The sequence below is a fragment of the Amphiura filiformis genome, chromosome 20, assembly GCF_039555335.1.
Source record: "Amphiura filiformis chromosome 20, Afil_fr2py, whole genome shotgun sequence".
Lineage (NCBI taxonomy): Eukaryota > Metazoa > Echinodermata > Ophiuroidea > Amphilepidida > Amphiuridae > Amphiura > Amphiura filiformis.
The window spans coordinates 6,346,357-6,366,099 of NC_092647.1; the positions used below are offsets into that span (position 1 = coordinate 6,346,357).

Genomic DNA, 19,743 nt, shown 5'->3' on the forward strand with positions numbered 1-19,743 from the left:
TAAGAAATGAAATGGAACAAATCAATGGACAACACTCTTAGAAAAAAGGGTTCTTGACTGTCCTGTATGCAGAACCACCTTCTTAAAAAGTGAAAGAACCTCATAATGGTTCTTTCTGGCCTTTCCGGAACTTATTTTTGTCTAAAATGGTCATGGCTAGCCATTCCAGAATCCTTGTCAGTTCTTTGTAGAACCATTTAAGCTTCCATATACATGACAGCTCAAGAACTTATTTAGGTTCTATACTTAGAACCTTTTTTCTAAGATTGATGAACACATATTTACTCCAACAGCAAGACCTATTGTTCATTGTGGCATTGGGCTATTCCGGTTGAAAACCATACACCCCCTTAACACACATGCCCTGAATCTTTCACATAAGGGGTGTAGATTTCAAATGGAGTCACCCATTCAGGTAAGCCCATTTGAATTCACTCTCCCTGTGTGGAATACTAAGGCCACATCTTCCATAGGGGTGTATGAATTTCAACTAGAATAGCCCAAATTTGTCCACTTCATTCTCATCTAACATTGTCTAGAAAGCTTATGTAATGGTTCTAAATTTTAACCATATATCTGCTATCTTTGCTTTCAAAATTATGATGCAGGATGCTGTATCCAAAATGCATCACACCAATTTTGACATGGAACTTTCTTCTCCAAAAATGTCAACCTCAAGTGTCAGTTGACCATTACTTGGCATGTTTGTACCAATTAAAATTTTGCAAAAAAATTCATAAAAGATTCCAAATACAGTCCTGATAATATAAAAAGGCTGGACTTACACAAGAATTCCATTTGTGCAAAGAGAGCATTTTTACATGGTTAAAAGATGGCACTATTCAATACTACTACAACTATTTGCCTCCTTCCCGTTTATGATGTCAAAGTATTTATACAGCAATTTTCAAAAAAAATATTTGTATGCACATACCGAGCATTTGACTACAATTTTGCGTATGCCCATACTGACATGTTGTGTATTAGCCTCAACCCTGCCAATCGGTTTTTCCAGTTGAAATGCATATTACCCCTATTGAAGACATGACCTTAATCTCCCACACAGGGGGGTGTAGATTTCACCCATTCATGTAACTCTATTTACGTAATATTTATGTAATTCACACCCCCTGTGTGGGAGTTTAAGGTCATGTTTTCCATAGGGGGTGTATGGATTTCAACTGGAATAGCCAAATAGTGTCAGGGGCGTAACAACTCTTCAATTGTTGGACAATTCACCAAAAAGTGATAAAAACTGCAAAAATTGCTTCTATGTTACCAACTGGCTTGGTAATATTGACATCACAAACTTGAGAGAGAAAAATAGCAGACTACATGTAGATAAAAATGTACAAAGGGGGTGTGCATACTAACCATACTCACTGGTGGCATACTGGTGTATGCCGTTTGTGTACACAGCTTCACTACTCTGTCCATTGGTCTGTGCGGCCATGGTGTACGTGGGCATAGTGGGGGACGGTAAAGTCGGAGTGGCGCAGTTCACTGAGGCCTGGCTATGGCGGCAGGGGCGGCAACTTCAGAAGGCAATTATTGATTCATGGGTTGTTGATTTTTGGAAGGTAAGAGGAAAGAAAAGAAGAAAGAACAAGAATGGAATTGAGATGATATTTTAATATAATAAAAACAATATCTGCTGCAATTGATATGCGTGCATGTTAGGACTCATTATTTACAAGGGGGTGGGTTCAAATCATTCAAAATATTGATTATATTGACAATCGGAGTTTGTATAAATCAGATACAAGCTACACAAATGGGATCATGTCCGACTGTGAATGTGCTTAACACAGTGATGGCAAGAGATATTTTTCTGGGGGCTAAGAAAATTTGAGCAGGGAATGAAAATTCCCAAAAATTTGGGATTTTAGGCCTAAAAAAATGATTTTGATTTAAATTCTCACCACCCTGCCCCCCCCCCACCTTCAGGTGCCACCTGTTGCTGCTATTTATACTGGCAAATCATATTTGGTGTATGAATATAAATACAGAACCCCTTGTAATATACTTTATCCCACTTTGAGCTTTGGGACATCATGGAATAGAAGCCAACCAGAATATTAAATCAAAACATTCAGCTCAAGTCATGTTTTTTTCACATTTCGTACTTCAAAAACCTCCTTGACGTCATCTGCAATACAATGTGGCACAAAGTATATCAAGGGGCTGCCACATGTGTAATATCTCATGTTATCATCTAATTTGTGTTGGTGCTAACACGTAGAATGAAGCTACAACAAAATTCACATCTAGAAATACCTAGACTTTAATTCTGGTGTAATGTCATCAAGTAAAGAAAAAATGTCAAAACTTTACCCCATCAAGATTTTTGCATCAGATAAAAGCTCACATTTTTTCAGTAAAATGTTTAGGCATACATTATTTCCTTTAGATAATATACCACCAATAAGCTATTCCAGTTGCAATCCAAACACCCCCTTAACCTTAATCTCCTACACAGGGGGTGTAGATATCAAATTGAGTCACCCATTTTGGTAACCCCATTCGAAAAACACACTCCCTGTGTGGGAGATTAAAGTCATGTCTTCCATAGGTGTATATGGATTTCAACTGGAATAACCCATTTCTAGATTGTCCAACCTCTCTTTGTTTTGCTAGTTTACGGTTCTCATTTTGAAGTGGCTTCACATACCATCCACATTCTCTGGATGATTACAAGTGGGTGAAGGATGGGGGGAAATAAAATCTCCCTCTGTAGGACTACCACACATTATGACTAAACCATGTGATGTAATATGACTGCCTATCAAGCTGAATAGCACACAGCTTACAGCCAAATATTAACTCTTCCCCACTACCTGCGCTGATTTCTACTCCAAAAATGACATCACGTAATGATAGTTTACTTGCTCCCATGCCAATTCAGAACCTTGTTTTGGGGCTTTAAGCTAAGGGGCTGCCACTTTTCCTAATGGGGGCTTCTGAGGGGAAGTGAACTCTTTCAAACAGGTTTATAGAGTTGCTCCGAGTTGGGGTGTGTTTAAGCTCTAATGTGATTATGTACTTGGTCTACTTGTAAACATCTAATGCTATCTACTGAAGATGATGACTATGTTTCTTCTTGTGTCTGTTTGTAGGTGTGGGTGTGCTTTTGTAAACACCGGCAAAAGAGGACACACACATGTTAGAAATCTCTTTGTAACTGTGAATGCACATTAACTGCGGACTGCCACAGTTTTTGAATGGTGTTTTTAGATTGAAAACAACATTTAAAGGCATTATATAAGCAAAGATCACAATTGGGGTGTAATAGGAGCAGCCTGCCCCTGGATACTGAAATCTTAACTACATCTATGGTAAGCCAAAAAAAGAAAACATTTGTGTCCATATTTGGATTTTAAAAACTCAATAGGGTTGTTCGTCGTCCGCTGTCACAAATGCTTTCACACAGGGGTGTGTGTGGGGAGGGGTCTGTGTGTGGGGGTGTCGGGGTGGGGGTGTCTGTGTGGGATGTCGATGTCTGTGTATCCTATCGGTGTGGGCATGTCGGTGTGGGGATGTCTGTGTGGGCATGTCTGTGTGTGCATTTGTCATTTGTTTCAAAACATCTTCATTCTACTACTTTGATCTAAAAATAACAGTCTCAGTGTTTCTAGATTAAAATTGCTCAAATACTTTATTGCAAGATTGCTCAATTTTGAAATATATACACAAAGTGACTAAATCCGAATTTAAAACTCACTTGAGTTACTTTCAAGTTGCTTTGTTTCTTTTCCTTATATTAAGCAATGATACTTTTAAATTGAAATCAAAAGGGGCAATTTTTTGTGCCAAACTAAAGGTGCATAATTTGAAATTTGTTTTCAGTACCTTTTGAAGTGCCATCCACAATCCCTGCGTACACCTGGCACTCGCTTAGCACTAGAGATACAAACAAGTGACAAAATAATGCAAGTGAAATTGTGACAAAATGTGCAACGTACGAGAATAAATGCAGACGACGACACAAGAAATGTGCCATTACAGCCAAATATATCAATCAACACTTGATTTACAGTGAAAAAATTGTTTTTGAACAAAAAAAATAACACAAAACACCACAATTGCTATACAATTTGGCCAATGTAAGTCACTAACTGAATGTGATGTTAGTTTGTTTTTAACAGTCTTACGAATTTCGACAAAGCAAATGAAGAACACTGATAAAGATTATGTTATGAGTTATGATGAGCAACAAAATCACAATGACGTCAATAAAATAAACTCTCAGTGATCCAAGAACATGAATAATTGCTAGTTCTAACATGATCCCTAATCCTGATATTTGTAAATATTGAGCACGGCCTTTAGTTACGTGATTACGTATTGAAGGCACGTACAAATGAGGTAATGGTCCATCAACGTTAATGAATAATAGACCCTATAGACATTGCATGAAACAATAGCACCATGGACACATTATAAGAGACAGAGGAATTTGTGTTGAGCCATGGCTAATAAGCTATGATATGCTTTTTAAAGTAACTTATATGTGTTACCAATCTATAGCTTACTTATCTCATGAGCCCGAGTTCACAAATCTATATGCAAGAAATTTGTACAGGGAACTTTGTCTTCTATAGGTTGTAGCAGTCCTAATAGCTTGTTTATATTAAGTGGCTGGAGTCAAAATGGGAGTAATTATTTTTTATGATGTGTATCATCTGAAGTAATCATACTTCTTTTTTAGGAGATCGTATTAATATTACTCTTTTTCTTGATAATGTTTGGGGAAAACTTTTGTCACATAACAGGACATTCAGACACCATTACTAGGGATTATGTCACTGAGTCTAAGCTTACATTTAGAAATAAAGCTTTTTTTTTAAAAAGAAATGTTAAAATGATGTTGTGTATTATTTGTTAAAATTAATGTTAAGAACTGAAGACACTATCCACACGGCAGAATGTAGGTTAATTACCAGATTAGCACTGTAGTCATTTTACTTTTGATGAGTCAGTGACGTCAGCTCATTAGCTACAGCTTCAAATCGCTAGCATTCCCTCAAAGCGCTGGCATACATACACACACGTTTAAAGACGCAGCACAGATATACATGGGAAACAACTGTCTCAATTTGTTGATGTCACCAACTCACCAAGAGTATAAATACTCTAGATGAACATGTATTTAAATTGGAATAAATTTATATTGGATATAAGTGGTAAGTACTATTAGTAGAAACAGCCAGAAAAGCTGAAATGGGTAGGTTTCTAGTTGGTTGCTTTTCAGTAGAAACATGATATAGGATTTTTAAAAAGATTGTTTAGTTTTGCTTGTTGGTGTGTACTTCTGTTGTTGTTCTGTTAGTATATCTGTATGTTTTCATGATATTATATGCCACATGATGAATGGTTAGTGCAACATAACAAAACTCATCTCAAAGCACAACTGGTTTATTAGTTTTATTATGTTATTCAAGTTGTGATCCATACACCCCCTGGAAGATGTGACCTTAAATCTTCCATACACGGAGTGTGAATTTAAATGGGGTTACCATGAGATTATGGTCATGTCTTCCATATAAGGTAGGGGGTGTATAGATTTCAACTGGAATAATCCATTTTGGCCATAGAAAGTTTAGCGTCAAAACAAAGTTAAGTCGCAAAACAGAAAACAAAAAAAACTGACAAAAGCAGCAGCCTCAGAGTAATAATGATGTTAATTAATGCAAGATTAAATTAAAAATGGATTATTTCATTATTTAACAATAAAATGTATTCAGAGTACATCTAACAAACACTTTGAAAGATAAACACTTATTTGTTAGAAATTGGAAACAACAATTGGAACATTCAACTATATAATTGGTGAGATTCAAATGACATCATTGCCTTGTTGCTGTCCTATTTCAGTGTGCCAAGTATGTTTTGAGAAAATATTATTTCACTTGTTTTGTAGCGGAAAAAAAGATCTATTCCTGTTATGTTATAAATATCAAAATGAACATAGGCATCGCTCTAAATATCAAGTGGAGTTCACTCGATTTGCGGCTAGCATAATTCATTCAAACTTGTCATTCATCATAAATATTCAAATTATTTGGGTGTTTTGTTTACTAAATACAAAAGGTTATTCTGCTAAGGCGCATGAAAGTCGATTCCGAATTTATCGTCCCCCGCCCGCGTCACTTTTTTGAAACCAAAAATACCCGCATCAAATTTTCAAAAATGCCAAAATAATTCATTATTTTCAAAGTATCAGTGATTTCACCAGTTTTAGCAATTGGAACATATATTTTTGTTTGTAAAACATGTAAATTCATAACTTGGAAGCAAAACCAGGCTCTTTTCTAACTTTTCTAGTCCCTCTGGTCCCTACCCATATAAAAAAACATGTTTATAAATCACATGTATGAGTTTGGCTTTAAATCAACACGCATTTTAGGTCAATAATGAAATCTGATGAAAAAATGAAAAATGAAAAAGTCACCTCACCAACCTGGAAAAAAAAGTGACGATAAACTCGGAATTGACTTTCATGCGCCTAATGGATAATTCCCGAATTTGTTGATGCTTTTTGATCATAAATATTTCTTCTGAAAAATATTTCTCAGTAGGAGTTCCACTGTTCTGAGCAAAAACATCAGAAAAGGTATTGAAATTGTATTAAGTGTCTGCCAAACTGGGTGAAATCCAATTATATTGTGCATTCCTTATTTTTGTTAACCATTAAGGGCTGGGGTATGAACGTTTGGACAGTATTTTTTTGGGACATCAGAGCACCTCAGACCTATCGAATTGCATTCTGAATATGAAGAATGTCATTCTGATATCAAATAATTTTGATTTTTGAAATTCGCAATTTAAATACACATTTATGGCAAATCATTAAAATTGATATTTTTGATATTTAACAGTACTTGAAGTAAACTTTATAAATCTGATGATTTATACTTAAAGTGTATGTAGGTGGGATGAAAAGCCGACGATCAATTGAAAATTTGACCTTTAAGTATTGAAGATATGGATTTTTTCCCAAAACACCAAAAAAAAATTAGGTCTTTTTGGGAAAAAAATCCATATCTTCAATATGAAAGGTCAAAATTTTCAATTGACCGTCGGCTTTTCCTCCCTGCTACATACACTTTAAGAATATATCATTAGATTTATATAATTTACTTCAGGACTGTTATATATCAAAATTTGAAAAATATCAAATTTTTATAATTTGTCATAAAATTTGTATTATATTGTGATTTTCAAAAATGAAAATTATTTGATATCAGAAAGACATGCTTCAGTATTCAGAATGCAATTCGATAGGTCTGAGGTGCTCTCATGTCCCACAAAAATACTGTCGAAACGCAATAAACGCTCATTTTGGATCCCTTAAGAAAATTTCAGTGTTTATAAGAAAGAAAAAAGAATTTCTGGATATGCCCAATGTTTGAATTGGTTTACATATTTTTCCCCCACAAGTTTGGGTACTTAAAATGCTGTGACAGTCTTTGGGAATCACCTCTAGACTTTTTTTACCAGCACTACACCTTTTTATTGATGAAAGAATCACAAAATATGGTTTACACTGGCAAATTTAACCATATGAAAGCTTTCAAGAAAATTGTACTACAAAGCTATCGGGCTTCAACATGGCGTTGAATTTTTATATATTTTTAAAGGTATAGTGCAGCAAAATTAGAAACTTTGTCTTAAATTCTGTTCTTTTTAATTCTGATAAAAATGACCACAGGGCACATTTATAGCTATATCCCTTCATACTTGGTAACACTTGCAAACAAAATAGCAACTTGGATCACTGGACCAACTACACTGTTAGAACACTGGGTAAAAATTGGTTGGGTAAGGTTTTTACCCAACATTGGGGTACATTTTACCCAACATCGGATTAACTTACCCAATGCTGGGGAAAAACCTTACTTTAACCCATGAGGGTTGTTCATATGGCACCAAGCAGATGAGTACAATTTTACCCAAGTTTGGTAAAATTACCATTTTACCCAAACGCTGGTTGCCATATGAACAACCCTCCTGGGTTGGGTAAGGTTTTGCCCAGTATTGGGTAAACTTTTAGCCAACATTGGGTAAATTACTGAAAATAACCCGATGTTGGGTAAAATTTACCCCAATGTTGGGTAGAAACCTTACCCAACCGGATTCTTACCCAGTGTTCTAACAGTGTATGTCATCAAAACATATCATCACTTCAAATATGCAAAATACAAGAGCACTACCAGCTTCCACCAGGCTGCAAATATTTGATACAAAACATGATTTCACAAAAAGCTCCCTTGTGTATTATAAAAGCTGCCTTAAGTATAATTTTATTAATTTTGTTATTTTATGTAATGGGATTCTTTGTAATCATTAATTAGGGAGTGCCACTAATTAGTTTTAATCATTAATTAGGGAATTACACTAATTAGTGTGGTGACAGTATTTCAAAGCTCTTGATCATTTAAAAATAACACACATGGCAGCACATGGTTATATCATGTCTTGTGCTTAAACCCTTCATTTATGACTGACACTTTGGTACTACCGGATGCAAATGCGACTTAATTCAATTTTTGTCAAACCACCAAGGATCATGCCAAACATACAGCCCCATCAGACATCAGACTTTACTTGAATACACTTGAGCAATATTTTTCGCCATGACATCATTTGTTGGTAGATCATGGTTTTTTTTTCAATCAATTCACAATTTTTGATTACAGCACCAAAAAGTTTAACATGGCTTGATTTTGAACAGATATTACATTATTTTGAGACTCTTTGATGCATGAAATTGTTTTCGAAAGATAAAACAAATTACACAGACTAGAATTGTTGGAGGCATTGAGATAGTCATGCATACACATTGGGCAAATTTTGATAACATCTCGAGACACGCTGTAGGCACATTCGTGGTTTACATTCAGATACACTCCAATAGGAACTTCGACCCATTTCTACAAGCTCTGTTTCTGTCACACAAAGCAGACTTTCCAATTTATTGTGTGGATTAGTGTTGAGTATTTGTTTCTGGAGAAAAACTTATGTAAATATGACACAAAGAAAGTCTTTTTTCATTTTGAATCAAATCTGGTTTTTGATTTTGAATAAAACCCGTCATTTGTGCAAACTGACAAATCACAATATGCATAAATTAAAGAAGTTATTATATTTAACCTTTAAACGAGCCTTAAAAGCAACCAAATTAGGAGGCGCCACCTTCGCACTATATAAAAAAAAAAAAATATATACCATGTTAAATAATAAACTGATTTCTACAGAGTGAACAATGGAAGCTGATAGTGCATTAGCATTCATAATAAACTGCAACACAAGTTCCAAGTTGTACAAAATGGACTATAGACCACTAATTTTAAATGTAGAAACTGATAATGTGTTCAGATATTCATAACACCAACAGGTATCAAATTCACTGTTCGGACTATAATAGACCTTAACTCACCTGTGGTAGGGGTCATCGCTGTGGCAGCCGTGAATCCGTTGGCAGCCATGGCATTCATCTGGTTGACCTGAGCAGCTGTGAGGGCAGCAGCCATCGGGTTCATGTAGGCTGTTGTCTGGGCGGCGGCCATTAATGCGGCTTGTTGTTGCATGAACTATATAAATTAGGTACAACAAAAAGCGCAGATATAGTGACATGTTGTACATACAGACGAAATGTGACGACAAACAAAAACAATAAAGATTTGGTAATTGGGTGTTGAGAGAACGGAAAATGAGAAGGACTTGAAATTAGTTTTTAACACACCAATTAGTCCTTGGTTATAAATACATAGTTCACCATGGGGGACATGACTAATGGGTTTCATCATTGAATTCATATACAATAACACACTTTCACTATACACATACCCTTCATCACCATCTCATTCATATGCAACATATAAACAACCAATCACAAACAAGCAATAGCACCCATTGACAGCAGAGCATCTGCAGTAGCTTGGATCTTTCCAGTATTCCCCTGAAGCTCCCTCACATGTCAACATGCAAAACAAATGGCAAATTCTAGGGGATGCTGGCAAGATCACGGTTATTGCAGAGCACCCTTCACCAGTTATTAGAAGTATTTATACCTTCACAACATTAAGCTTCAGCTATCAAAAATATTATACACAAAGGGAGTTTTTCTCAGAAGATAAGGGTTTGCAATTATGAGCTGTATGAGCATTCTGGAGAGCGTAGCATATACTTATTTATTTCCTTTTTATTGACTAATAAAAGGAGTTCAAAATTGTTTCTTTATATGCTATCTACTGAAGACAGTTTACAGTTAATTCTTTAGATAGGCATTGTTCTCACAAATGAGCATATAGTTGACAAAATTACTTTCTCAGATAGTCCATCATTTCTCTGTATGGTATCTACTGATGATGCTACAGGCATTATTGACATGCTATCTACTGAAGACAGCAGCTTCCTTACTTTATAAGCTTTAAAAGGTATGCCAAACACAATTGCTCCTAGCTTTGGTCATCAAATATCAATATTTCCTTCAGAATATTTTTCTATTTGACATTGTCCATGTTTAATGGACTGCACCTGCTATTCTGCCCTGGCTATACACATTCTGTGTTAGCAAATCATGTATGCTATCTACTGAAGATGGCCATTTACAATTATTTCTCTGTATGGTTACAAGTATATACTAAAGATACTACAGCCATTCTTGACATGCTATCTACTGAAGACAGCAGTTTACAATTATTTCCTGACATGCTATCTACTGAAGATAGCCGATTACAATTATTTCCTGACATGCTATCTACTGAAGATAGCAGATTACAATTATTTCCTGACATGCTATCTACTGAAGATAGCTGATTACAATTATTATTTTACATGCTATCTACTGAAGATAGCAGATTACAATTATTATTTTACATACTATCTACTGAAGATAGTTGATAACAATTATTATTTTACATGCTATCTACTGAAGATAGCTGATTACAATTATTATTTTACATGCTATCTACTGAAGATAGCTGATTACAATTATTATTTTACATGCTATCTACTGAAGATAGCAGATTACAAGCATTTTTACATGCTATCTACTGAAGCTAGAGTTACGATCAAGTTATGATCATTTCTCTACATGCTATCTAATAAAGATAGCAGACTCAAATTTAATTTTTCTGTATTATCAAATAAAGATAGCAGATTACAATTATTCCTTAACCTGCAATCTACTTCAGACATATCATTATTTCTTCACATATCTACTGACGATAGCAGAGCATACTACCAGGTTTACCATGTAAGGTTTATATCAAACAGGGAAGTTTATAAAAAACCTCTTCATAATCATTATGTACTATTTCTGATGTCAAAAATGACTGACTGAAAAATTTGAAGTTCATTTCACTTTTTATCAATTTAACCTCGAAGCGGACCTCCCGGATCTTAAATTTACCTGGAAAAACTGAATAGTAAGTCACTCATATATACAATTATACACAAAAATATGCATGATGCATACAAACTCCTGCACTAAATCAATCAATCTCAGAATAAATGAATCATCTTAAATTGATAAAATCTTTGCATTGAGGTCAGTTTTGTGTTTGAACACAGGTGCATATGGCACGTCGAGTCGATGAACCTCCTCGAGGAATCGCGATTACGGTCATCAGCTGTGAGCCAAGTAGATGAGTTGGCAGGGGGATCAGTGAATCTTAATTCCATCTCCATGTAAAAAAATGTTCTTAACTTTGCATACAAAATAATTATACTTCTACATCGTATTCTATTTTTAACAACATATTTCAAAGCGACATACAAACATTTATATAAATAAACTTTTTCAACAAGACTTTATTCTTAAAATGTGCTATTCCAGTTGAAATCCAATCATCCATACACCCCTATGGAAGACATGACCTTAATCTTTCACATAGTGAGTGTGAATTTCAAATGGGGTTACCTGAATGGGTGACTAAATTTGAAGTCTACACTTGGGGTCAAATCGAAATATGATGTTGTTGTAAAACAAACAAACTTTATAATGATAAAAATGCCACTTGGTTGTGAAGCTGCCATATTTCTAAATGTCATTTTTCTTATGTTTTCTTTGATTTTTACTTCAATTTCAAATCAAATGTTTCAACTTGGCTCAAGTGGATTTACATCATGTCAAAACTTGGTTTGAGTAGAATTTTACGAGTACATGACTTCACTACAAAAAGTATTTTAATTCAAATAGTGTCCACAGTAGCAATACTTGCCCTTTCAGACATTCAAATTCTGTAGTAAACAAGGTAGACAAAATGGGGCTATTCCAGTTGAAATCCATACAACTCCTATGGACGACATTACAGTGATTGCGAATTTCAAATGGAGTCACCCGTCAGTGTTGTCTGCTTCTAAATGGGCTATTCCTGTTGAAATCCATACAACTCCTATGGACGACATTACAGTGAGTGCGAATTTCAAATGGAGTCACCCGTCAGTGTCGTCTGCTTCTAAATGGGCTATTCCAGTTGAAATCCATACAACTCCTATGGACGACATTACAGTGAGTGCGAATTTCAAATGGAGTCACCCGTCAGTGTCGTCTGCTTCTAAATGGGCTATTCCAGTTGAAATCTATACACCCCCTATGGAAGACATTACTCTTTCATAAAGGGAGTGTGAATATGAAATGGGACTACCTGAATGGGTGACTCCATTTGAAAATCTACTACCCCTGTGTGGAAGATTAAGTTTTCCATAGGGGTGTATGGATTTCATCTGGAATAGCGTAGATGAGGTGATGTTTCAGAACATGGCTGTCTTTTTATTGCATTGTACAGATGCTCATGATAGCAGTCTAACTATGGGGATACACATCTGATAAATCCTGTCATGTGTGAACTAACTAGAGTAATGCCCAGCTAGGTGAGCAGATGACTTTGTTGAAAACACAATTAAGCTAGTACAAACAGGCTTTGGGGCCTAGCATCGATCCCCGGGGGAGGCCACATTTACGCACTTGATCATCTGGGCGATTTCTATATATAGTCTTAATAATGTCACACATAGGTTATATGTGTGAGCATGATATGGTACAAAATGATTTTAAAGCCAATAAAAACATGTTTTTATCAGCTGCATATATGCCCTGCTATAGGCCTACTGTGCAGGAACTTCTCAAAGCTGCCTTAGTATGATTAGTGCGCTGTAATCTATTCTATTGTAGTAAGCAATCTGAAGCCTTAACAATAAAGCAGTTGAAAATAGGCCCCAGAATTATTTGCAGATAGCAGATAATAAGTTTGTATATCATAAGTATTAAACAAAGATTTAAAGTATTAAACAAATCTTTGCATATTCTAAAGACATTTGTTGCAGCGCAATCAAACACATTCAATATTCCAATATGTACACACAAAACCGCACTTATTATCCACATTTTGCATAAGCGGCTGGATGACTAATATCTAACAATCCTCTATGCATTAGGCAATTCCAGTTGAAATCCATACACCCCTATGGAAGACATGACCTTAATCTTCTACACAGGTAATGTGAACTTGAAATGGAGTTTCCTGAATAGGCGACTCCCATTTGATATCTACATCACCTCTGTGGGATATTAAGGTTATGCTGTCCATAGGGGGTGTATGGATTTCCACTGGAATAGCCCATTTATTCATTTTGTTAATATTGCAGATAATTTTGATATAAAACAAAATGCACTGATTCAGAACATGTTTTTCGCACAAGTGCTAATCCACTTGTGTCTAGACATCGCAGACATGTGATTTGTCACCTCCGGTTTGAATTAGTCTCTCGTTTTGATGGGGTAAATTTGAATTTTAAATTAACACATCATTTTGAAAGCTTTTGAAAAATGTGGTTTTATTTTGATCATAGAGTAAACTTTTAAAGAGATTTTAATAAACCAATTTGAAAACACTCGCAAGCCAAAATCAACAAAAATAAACAAGATTTATTTTCGCCTGTACTTGAACAAATTAGTGACATTTCTTGTCTGCCATTTTGATATGTGAAGTATTTCTTGGTTAAAATCAGATGCATTCTGGGAAATGCGCAAACGCTCAATTACCCACTGTTTTGTTTTATTAAATTTTCTTTATTCGCCATAAAAGTGATGATGTAACAGGAGCAACTACCATAGCAATTAAAACAATTTTTGAATATATCGCACTGCACTAGTACGTTCACGCGGCACCTCTGCATTGAACCATAACATGCTGATCACTTGCACCTGTAAGATCAGTATCTTTGAAAATAACAGTATTGTATTCAATATATGATTGCAGAGATACACATGTGATGGGTGCAACTTACTTGTAGTGGAGGGCAATATATTCAACAATTGTTTTAACCTATTTTTACATCACCACTTCTTCAGCGAATACATTCTGAAGACTAACCTTACCTCATGACATTCTTGTTACAAGGAATTACTGTGGCGGTATGAAATTTTACCGTGTACATTGAAAGAAAGCTTAACCATATTACCAAGATTAATCTTATAAAAAAGAAACACTTAGTCCATCACATCATTACCATTTGCCTCTCCCCCTTATTATATGCAACAAAGACCAGTGTGTACCTTGCACTGTAGCTGCAATTAGGTGTGACAAATCCGACACAACAGCCAGAGGTCAAAGTTCACCAATTGCATTGATTACTTTCGCAAGCTAATGTACTTTGTCGACTCCACCAGGACCAGTCTCTCCCATCTTTGTTGGCAGTGCAATACAATCCACGGCAAAGTGTGAATGGACCTTAATTCAATTTCCTTCGTACCACATTCAATGTCGGAGGCATGTATTGTCACGACATAATACGACGCAATTTATGAAATTCACTTTCACAGAAGTAATGTAATCAAACCACATGCCACATATAGAAAATATAATGCGGAACTTTACCAAATCATATTTCTTCAGAGCAGCACTTTTATAATATCTAAAAATAAATTATTCTTTTAGATGTAAAATATCCCACCAGCTAGCTCTTAATGAAGATAGGTTGCAGTTTGAATGTAGGAAGATTGGTTGGTTGTGTCACTTCCGTCTAATTTCCTTCATCTGTTTAGCATCTTCAGCAAAGAGTGCATTATCATGCAAGGAGCCAACACAAATTTTTGTTTCAAATTTGATATCATGCAATGCAAACCAAAGTTGTTTTTCGGTTTTCTTTTCTTTTTTTTTTCTTTTTTTTTTTTTTTTTGGTGTTTTTTCTTCTTCAGATTTTTCCTCAGCTTAGAAGCATCGGATTTGCAACAAAATATCATGCAAGTCATTACTTTTGTTGAGAGACCTATTTGAATTTTGTATAACCATCTTATGTTTACAAGCAACTGAGTTACCGGCTGGAAAAAATCCTCAAATATCTTGAGTCTTATGCTTTTTATGCAAGTAATTTTAATTCCGTAACTTTACAAACCGTACTGGAACCAGGGAATTTTCTGCAAACTGGTAGCATCTCTTATATACTACACATGGCAACATTTTCCATATCTAAAGCAACCTCATACAATCATACATCATCTATACAGAATGTAAATACATTACTTACTTTATGTCTTATAAAATTTTTATGTTATTCTTTACATCATTTTTATTGGTCTTGAAATTGTGTAACCATAGCAACAAGAATAAAGAATTCCATTGATATAATTGAATAGTCAATGGGCAATTCAGTTGAAATCCATACACCCCTATGCAAGACATGACTTTAACCTTCCACACAGGGAGTGTGAAATTCGAATGGAGCTACCTGAATTGGTGACTCCATTCCAAATACACACTGATTAAGACCATGTCTTCCATAGGGGGTATATGGATTTCAACTGGAATAGCCCAGTACTGCAGTAAAGAAATGCTCTAGTACATCACCTACAATATATAATTTTCAGCAATTGCAGATACTTTAATAATAGCCTACTAATATGACATTTCTGTCATAGAGAAAGCAGATTTTATTCTGCCTCAAATTATTTACATGTCTAGCCTACTTTCCATGATTTGACAAACAATATTTGTGATTTGAGACAAATTTTTGTATTTTTGTTTTGTGAAAATATTTATTCTTAGCTTTATAGGTAATTGAATCATGGAAAGCATGTGGCATGAGCATTTCTCCTTCCCTACAATGCAATTGGTTAGCTCTGAATCTAGAATAATCTAGATCAATCTGATTAAATCTAGATCACTTTGATTGACGCACATCCAAAAGCAAGGTAAATATGACCCCCATAGATATTAAAATACACAGCTATTATAATTTATCCCGCATTCTTAAAACACCCATGCAGTAAGATTAATATGATTCTTGCATATTACCCAGCATTCCTTGATATCCCATGCGTTATTTATTTATTTGCTTACATAGAGCACACAAACAGCACAAGCAACATGACATGTTAACAAGACAATCACATCTGCACCGCCACCGCACACCTATTACGCAAATCAACACCGGTACCATCACGCACCCACACCCATACAGGCTATTTAAATTAATGATCATGCTCATTCAGATCAAAATTAGGGCACATCACTTGGGCTATTCCAGCTGAAATCCATACACCCCCTGTGGAAGACATTACCTCTGTAGGTCATGTCTTCCACAGGGGGTGTGTGCATTTCAACTGGAATAGCCAAAATTGACAAACATCCTTACACATCCAGGGGAAGATAATGCACCCTCAAAACCGACCATTTGTGATCAATAACCAGTTCATTATCAAGTTTCAAAATTTAACAAAACACTCAACATTTTTGCAACTCATATCATTAAAATTTGCATAAATTGTGGAAAAATTAAATGGCTACATATTTTTCATCTTCATAGCTAAATTAACTTTGATAAGTGCAAATAAATTTGATTTGATATGATAAAATAACTTCTTGATAGTTTTGCTAATGGAAGTTCTTATATTTCAACATTATATCTCAAGCAAAATCTTGCAAAATAAATTGTCAATTCTAGAGCACATAACTAAAAAGAACAATAGAAAATGATAATAGCATTCTTCTTCCGTAATGGGTAAAAAGTATAAATTAAAACAAAAGACATGCATGCGGTTCTTATTTTATAATCTAGCAAAGGATGGGGATAAATATTTTTAATACAATACCTGTTGGTTCTATTTCCAATGTCAAACGTTTACAAATCAAGAAAATAACATTTCAATATCAAAAAAACGAATCCCAGCTTTGCATAGCATATATACGGTCTCTTACAATTTCCTTATACTACTATTTATAGTCTTTTTTTAGAAGATACGCTAACTACATTATAATTTTTCATTCTGCAACCTCCCAATAATTGTTTCATTATGCATCCTACACATTTATTACTCATTTGAAGGTGCATACACTTTTGACGATAAGAAAGTAGAAACACTATTAATTTTGGGAAAAAGATATAATATCACTTTCCAAGCATACAGTTTAGCAAACATTGATACAAAGTTTTGAGGTAATTTAGTAAGTCTTCTCAATCGCTTGGTATAAAAATAGACTTATGACGCATCAAGTGATATATGAGTAAGAAAAATTGCAAGAAATCCGATTCGGTTCCCTCAATTTTTTTTTCTCATTAAAGTTCCACTAGAAGACTAGATCGGCTAAAATTACATTCCAAAGCTTAAAACAAAGCTGAAAAGCATTCAAACAGATCAAATGATATTATATCTTGCTGGAAACATACTGAAAAACTGAGTTAATTTTTAAACATGCAACTTGTAAAGAAAAGCGTAAAACTGAGACACTTTTAATGTTACCACAACTGATCAAATGCATCAAAAAGTTATAATATCGCAATATATAAAGACACAATTACTTGATGCATGGAGTTAGTTAGTTAATTTGAGAGCAATTTTGTTGGTAATAATGCCAAATTTTCTTTTAAGGGAGTCAAAGTTAAATCATGCAATGTGGTTCAAAAGGTTAAAAGGTCAAAATTAGACTTCTGGTACCGTTTGTTATTATCCATGATATACTGTATAGCGGAAAATTTTAGCGGTATTATTCACAATTTTAACCCTCCTGTATAGCTTGTAGGTTCTTTTATAAGCATTTTTAAATGGCTAACAGGTAATTCTCTCCACCATGTGGGTGTCGACTGCAGACGACAAGTTTCAAAATTTATTTTAAAAATTTAAAAATGGTAAAATTTCATGACCATATTTGGAATCAGCATGAAAAATGCATTAAAATGAGTACAAACAAGCCTAGTATTGGTTCAGTGGTTCCTACGATAGCTGATATTTTGAAAATATATATCTCAAAACTTGGACTTATTTATGTTGACGCCTCCAGCTAGCACACAGAGCATTAAAGCTTATGTGTCAAAAATATGTTTGCAGTATTATAAATTTGCAGTACTGAAATGTCCCCCAACTTCACACAAATTTCCCGCTACACAGTAGGGATGAGTAACACTTTTGAATTATCCTTCAATCATATGGGGCTATTCCAGTTAAAATACATATACCCCTATAGAAGACATGACCACAGGGGGTGCAGATTGCAAATGTATAGTCACCTGTACAGGTAATCCCATTTGAAATTCACACTCCTTGTGTGCAAGATTAAGGACATGTCTTCCACAAGGCGTATGGATTTAAACTGGAAGAGCCCATGGCATCTGTAGTTACGATTGAAGGGCCCTGTCAGTGCACAAGTTTTGAAAAATATCTTAACTTCATTCTTTTGTTGGTGATAAATGGTTTGGAAACGCGCAAAGCTTGCATTGACATTACGTTAAGGGATCTAAAATGAATTTATTGCTTTGACAGTATTTTTTTCCTGGGACATGAGATACCTCAGACCTATCGAATTGCATTCTGAATACTGAAGCATGTCTTTCTGATATCAAATAATTTTCATTTTTTGAAAATCACAATATAATACAAATTTTATGACAAATTATAAAATTTGATATTTTTCAATTTTTTTATATATAACAGTCCTCGAAGTAAATTATATAAATCTAATGACATATTCTTAAAGTGTATGTAAAGGAAAAAGCCGACTCAATTGAAAATTTTGACCTTTCATATTGAAGATATGGATTTTTTCCCAAAAGACCTATTTTTTTGGTGTTTTGGGAAAAAAATCCATATCTTCAATAACCTAAATGTCAAAATTTTCAATTGATCGTCGGCTTTTCATCCCACCTACATACACTTTAAGTATAAATCATCAGATTTATAAAGTTTACTTCAAGTACTGTTAAATATCAAAAATATCATTTTTTTATTTTTTGCCATAAAATGTGTATTAAATTGCAAATTTCAAAAATCAAAATTATTTGATATCAGAATGACATTCTTCGATTCAGAATGCAATCGATATGTCTGATGTGCTCTAATGTCCCACAATAAATACTGTCCAAACGCTCATACCCCAGCCCTTAATGTGTGTCGCATTATCCGTAATGTGTTTGGCAACACTGTGTTATTTCCTTGGAAATATATAGTCAGACTTGTCTGTCTAACTGCTGGCTCGATCGCACTGTCATTTGACATTTTCTAACCCCCAAAGCTGATTGCAAGACTTATGGACTTTTGCTGTACACTAAAAGCTTGGCATAATAGCAAACCATTAAAAAAAAACACACTAAAAAAAAAATCCCTTTAAAAAAGGGAAGTGTGTAATATAATACACCAAAATCATCTTATACTAGAGCTATTGCTAAGTATTTGCAATAACCTAGATGCATTTTAGGAATGATGATCTTATAATACTCAATTCATAACACATCTTTTTAAAAGCT

The 19,743-nt window shown here is 34.6% G+C and overlaps 1 protein-coding gene across 1 annotated transcript in view; it reads right to left on the reverse strand.

Moving 5' to 3' along the window:
• The window catches only part of LOC140142728 (CUGBP Elav-like family member 3-A), a 250,638-nt gene that overhangs the window by 36,679 nt on the left and 194,216 nt on the right, over positions 1-19,743 (reverse strand). The window contains exons 9-10 of the mRNA XM_072164723.1: positions 9,430-9,593; positions 1,375-1,514 (exon numbers count right to left, since the gene is read on the reverse strand). Of these exons, the coding sequence (XP_072020824.1) occupies positions 1,375-1,514; positions 9,430-9,593 (304 nt within the window). The remainder of the gene's footprint in view (positions 1-1,374; positions 1,515-9,429; positions 9,594-19,743) is intronic.